Genomic DNA, 4,853 nt, shown 5'->3' with positions numbered 1-4,853 from the left:
ATGTGCGAGTCGGAGTCCAGACAGACAATCAAATTAAAGACCTCCAGGAACAAAACGGCGTAGTTGCCGGGTTCTTGCCTCCTAAACTATACGACAGTTGGTATTTGGGCTGAGCTGCAACAGGCCCAATTCCAATGTTCAGAGCCGTATTGGGCCTTTTCAAGTTGGATTTTATTATTACAAATTTGGGCTGGGCTCTATCTCTTGATAGGCCCAAACCTACGACCTGCTTTATAACTAATTGGACTTAGTCCAAAACTATTTAAAGGTTAGGTAAATAAGGCAATTGAGCTATAAATATTGGTGTCAACCCTAAAATTAGGATGTTTCCCAGCTCTTAGAATTGAAATTTTCTTTTGGATGAAGAATGTACTTAATTTGATTCAAGTGTATAATAGTTTCCATTGGATTTTGGGTATTCGAATATCGATTTTATCGACAATTTCTTTTATTAATATGAAAATTAAAATACAGATTGATTTACACCACTATTGATACTTTCATTTGTTTTTCAAATCTTTTTATGTACGCGCACATCGTATTTATATCTATAGAATTAAGGTATATTGTTTCATTTGATCAAACGATTGCATTCTTCAATTCCCTTTATTAATATTAGGATTCTGTTAGAGCGACTGAAAGTTAATGCAGGATTCCGTTGATAAATAATTTGTAAGTACTCTTGTAGTAATTTCTATGTTTGACATCGATTATGATTTTTAATAGTGATCGAGGTTAATATCTAGTTAATGTTCTTGTTTCAAAGAAAATATTTAAACTCGTAAAATTGAAATGACGTAGACATGTTCAACTAGAAACATGAGAAAATTTATTTGAGTCCGGAAGTAGGGATGTTGCAAGCACTTATCAGCTTCCTTTTGAAAATAAGATGAATAATACAACTTCTATTTTTGAATTGCTTAAATTAAATTGATTCAAATTAAAAATTATAAATAGCTCTCTATCAATTTCTGAATGATTATTAGTACAATTTTAATTATTATGGTATTTTTTCATATACTCAAATTTTGATTTTTTTTCCTCACTTGTAAGCTTTTATTTTCAGATCTTTCTAACTTTTAGTCTTACTTGGTTTATGATTTTTTTCTGCTGTTTATTTTTATCATAGAAACAGAAGTTATTACAAACATCAGATTTTGCAACAGTGGAAGAGAAGAATTTACAAGACTACCCTGAGAGGCAGCCGGGGTCCTCCCACGTGGCAACAGTGCCACCAACTTGGAAGAACCGTCCAAAGAATTCCAAAGGCTCAAGGCTTCAAAATCCAAGCAAGGAACAAAATTGCAATTCTACTACTAAAATCAGACAGACTACATCATGCATTTCATTAAAATTCCAAAAACTCTATTGCCTGAAAATTTTCGGCCTCAAATTATTATTCTGGTCAGAGTTTTCACAACCCCCCAACCTAACAAATCACCAATTTTTTTTCTTTCACACTTTTTGCACTGCCCTTTCCACGATTACGCTGTTTTTTCAACTTCCGTTGTGAATTTGAACACCCTTTTCATCCAAGTACATAAATAAACCATTGAATCTCATTCCTCAATCCACCTTCCAATTTTCTTGGATTCCTTGCGATTATTTCTTGGTTTTCTTTGGTGGGCTTCTCTTATTTTCTTGATTTTCAACTTAAAACCCCTCCTCGCTTTGAATCTTGTGTGGAAGTATTTTAGCAAATTGGGTTTCTGGGAGGACAAAAGTTCGATTCTTTGTTTGTGGAACCATGGTGGGGGGTGTGTCTGTTGTGGGTTCATCGTTGGTTGATTCCAAGGCTTGTCCTTGCTTGTGTTTGGATGCTTTGCCCTCATGCAATTTGAACGGTAGAGATTTGAGTTTGCAAAGGCATTCAATTGGTAGGAAGCATGTGCCTCGTTTAGGGTCTTTGGAATTGAGCAGCTCATTTCTTGATTATTCATCGGTGAGAGCTCTTTCGGGTGCCAAGAGTTTGAGAAAACAGAAGAAGAATAGGAGTCTTGTGGTTGTGGATGAGCTAGCTGGGCAGTATGAAGACAACTTTGAGGATGTTAAGAAAGTAAGAACTGTTTATGCTTGCCATATGATGATGTCTTGACACTTCGGTGGTTGTAGTTTCTGATGTTGTTTGTGTCTTTCTGTTTGTGTTTCAAGTAATATGGTATACTTTTAACTATGAGAAACAAGATTTTTGGATGAACTTTATGATCCATTGTGAGAGTAGAACTCACATCAAATCTTCTAGTTAAGACATAACTTGGTTTATAATTGTATTCTGAAATGCAATTCAGTCTGACTACAAGGGAAGATCTGTAAATGCTTTTAGCAAATGTTGTTGCTAATGTATTGAGGTTTAATGTCTGCATTGACACAAGTGGATGCTTAGACAGCAGCCTTTGCTCTGTTAAGGTTTCGATTCTGTCTAATGGGAATAAGATGCAACATCCCTTGGTATCGCCTGATTCTGTTGTAACTAATAATCCTATCTTTTCTAGTGAGAACCACCAGATTGTGTTTGTCATTTCTGTTGTTTGTCGGTTTATATGATGGAGATTGTTTTTGTTGCAGCAAATTCTAGACTATTTCACATACAAAGCTGTAAGAACTGTCTTGAACCAGCTTTATGAGATGAACCCTACACAATATCGGTGGCTCTATAAGTAAGAACTTCAAGTTTGTTTGGGCTTTCGTCCCACTTTGCACACACGTTAGATATACACTTCGTCAATTCTCAGAAGATGTAATTATGCACTATCTTGTTAGTTTGTCTTGTGGAAGTTTCACTGTCAATGTGCATTGCAACTACAAAAATACATATGAAAACTAATGAACTGCGTGTCTTGAATAATAACTGGAGTTTCCATAAGTCTTATATTCCCATTTATTTGATATATGCTTATTGTTTTAATATTTTTTATGGTTACTAATGTCTCACAGTTACGTCGCATCAAACGAGCATGGTTATGGAAAAAGGTTTATCCGCAACCTTGTAAAGGTAGGATTCTCTCAAGCCTGTGATACTACAAACATCATCGATCAACCTCACTCTATCCTCCCTTCACCGTCTCACTTTTTGTACTCTGTTACTCATGGTAATTATATATACAAACTTGAGGTTTTGACATATTATAAAGAAACCCTTGATTTTTTGAAATATTATGATGAAATCCCCTGCAATCATGCACTGCATTACAGATTCTTCCTTGGTCATCTGGTCTTTCGACAGGAATCTGCTATGTAAAACACGACTATAGGGGTTGCAGTGGAATATTTAAATATTAATGGACTTCTTTTGTAATATCCCTCAACTTTAGGAGGTCTCGATGTAATTTTTCCATCTTACTATAAATATAATATCAAATTCTTTTCACAGGACAAGCAGGACCTTGCTGAAAGAGTGATGGTAACTCGCCTTCACCTCTATGGGAAATGGGTTAAGGTGCGTAAGAAATGACTCAGACGTCTCAGTTTTCAATTGTCATATTAATGTTGTCATGAGAAAAAGTTCATTATCAGTCATTATATTCAATTGTCATAAGTTGTTTCTTCTTCAGAAGTGTGATCACACAGAGATGTACGATAGGATCTCCGATCAAAATTTAGAGTTGATGCGTGAACGGCTGATGGAGACCGTGATATGGCCATCGGAGGACACAAACACTTAAGTGGTGGGATAAATCCATGAACGATGGATGGGTTTCATGGATACTAGGAAGATTGTTGTATCACCTCGTCTCCTAGTTCTATTTCATCTATGTGTATAATTCGTGTAGATTTCACAAATAGGAAATATTGTCATTTGTTCTTTACACTGTGCTTCCTTATTAATTCACATCTATTCTATAATTTGTAGGTAGGCCTGAATCGCTGTCTGGATATATGTTTCTGAAATGAGAATTCTTGCGTGGTTTGGATATTTGCATTTGGTTTTGATGTTTATATTTAACATCAGATCATGAAAATGCCTTGTTTTCTTCCATTGACAGCCTACAGAAATCGGAGAAAATTTGGTTCAAATTCATTGTAGTCCCCATATTTGATTTCAACTCCAAATTAGTCTTTGTTTTGTTTTTTTAATTGATTTCAATAAGTCCCATCGATTGGTGATTTTTTCATTTTACCCTTTCAAAACTTTTTCCTTTTAACAAAAGTTTAATTTAGTACCTCACTTTTTATTTTTAATTACAATTGGTTCCTCGTTCATAACTTTTAAAAACTATAATTGTTTTTAATTGGAAGTTCATTAAGTTCTTAATAATCATATCTGTATGTCATTGATTAAGTTAATATCTAAATAATTATCCCAATGGTAAACCATTCTAATTTTTTTAATTAAAACAGTTACATTTTTTTAAAACTTTACATGCGAACAATCAATTTGCAAATTGAAAAATGAGGTACTAAAATGATTTCTTTGTAAAACTTGAAAAAATTTTACAAGGGTCAAATAAATGAAAAAATCACTCACCAGAGGAAATAAGCTAAATATTAACCCGAGCAAATTTTGATATTTAGAATAAGATTTTTGGCCTGATTACGTGATTCTTAATGACACGTTTTCCCTGTTTTTTTTGCCAGTGAATAAGCAAGAGTGAGCCGAGAATCTTGACAATAAAGAACTCCCGTTTAGCAAGAAAACAGGATGTTGTCTTTGTCCTTAGATTTTCTTGGTCAACTTATGAATTTTGCTACCACTAATCTTCATAGGAAAATTCTTACCTGCAACAAGAAGTATTCTCATACTAAAAGAACACGTGAGCATCCCATCTGCAATAAAACCCACAAGATGTTAACATAAACACAATTTGGTCTGAAATACTCTATAGACAAGTATTTTCCATTTTTCAAATGAAATG

At 34.2% G+C, this 4,853-nt stretch overlaps 1 protein-coding gene across 1 annotated transcript; it reads left to right on the top strand.

Moving 5' to 3' along the window:
• LOC105163623 (chaperonin-like RbcX protein 2, chloroplastic) lies at nt 1,324-3,913 on the top strand. Its single transcript, XM_011082039.2, has 5 exons — nt 1,324-2,056; nt 2,566-2,657; nt 2,935-2,992; nt 3,371-3,436; nt 3,552-3,913. The coding sequence occupies exons 1-5, from the start codon at nt 1,748-1,750 to the stop codon at nt 3,660-3,662; spliced, it is 636 nt and encodes a 211-aa protein (XP_011080341.1). The 5' UTR covers nt 1,324-1,747; the 3' UTR covers nt 3,663-3,913.

The sequence above is a fragment of the Sesamum indicum genome, linkage group LG6, assembly GCF_000512975.1.
Source record: "Sesamum indicum cultivar Zhongzhi No. 13 linkage group LG6, S_indicum_v1.0, whole genome shotgun sequence".
Taxonomy (NCBI): domain Eukaryota; kingdom Viridiplantae; phylum Streptophyta; class Magnoliopsida; order Lamiales; family Pedaliaceae; genus Sesamum; species Sesamum indicum.
This window is presented reverse-complemented; position numbering and strand designations above follow the sequence as displayed.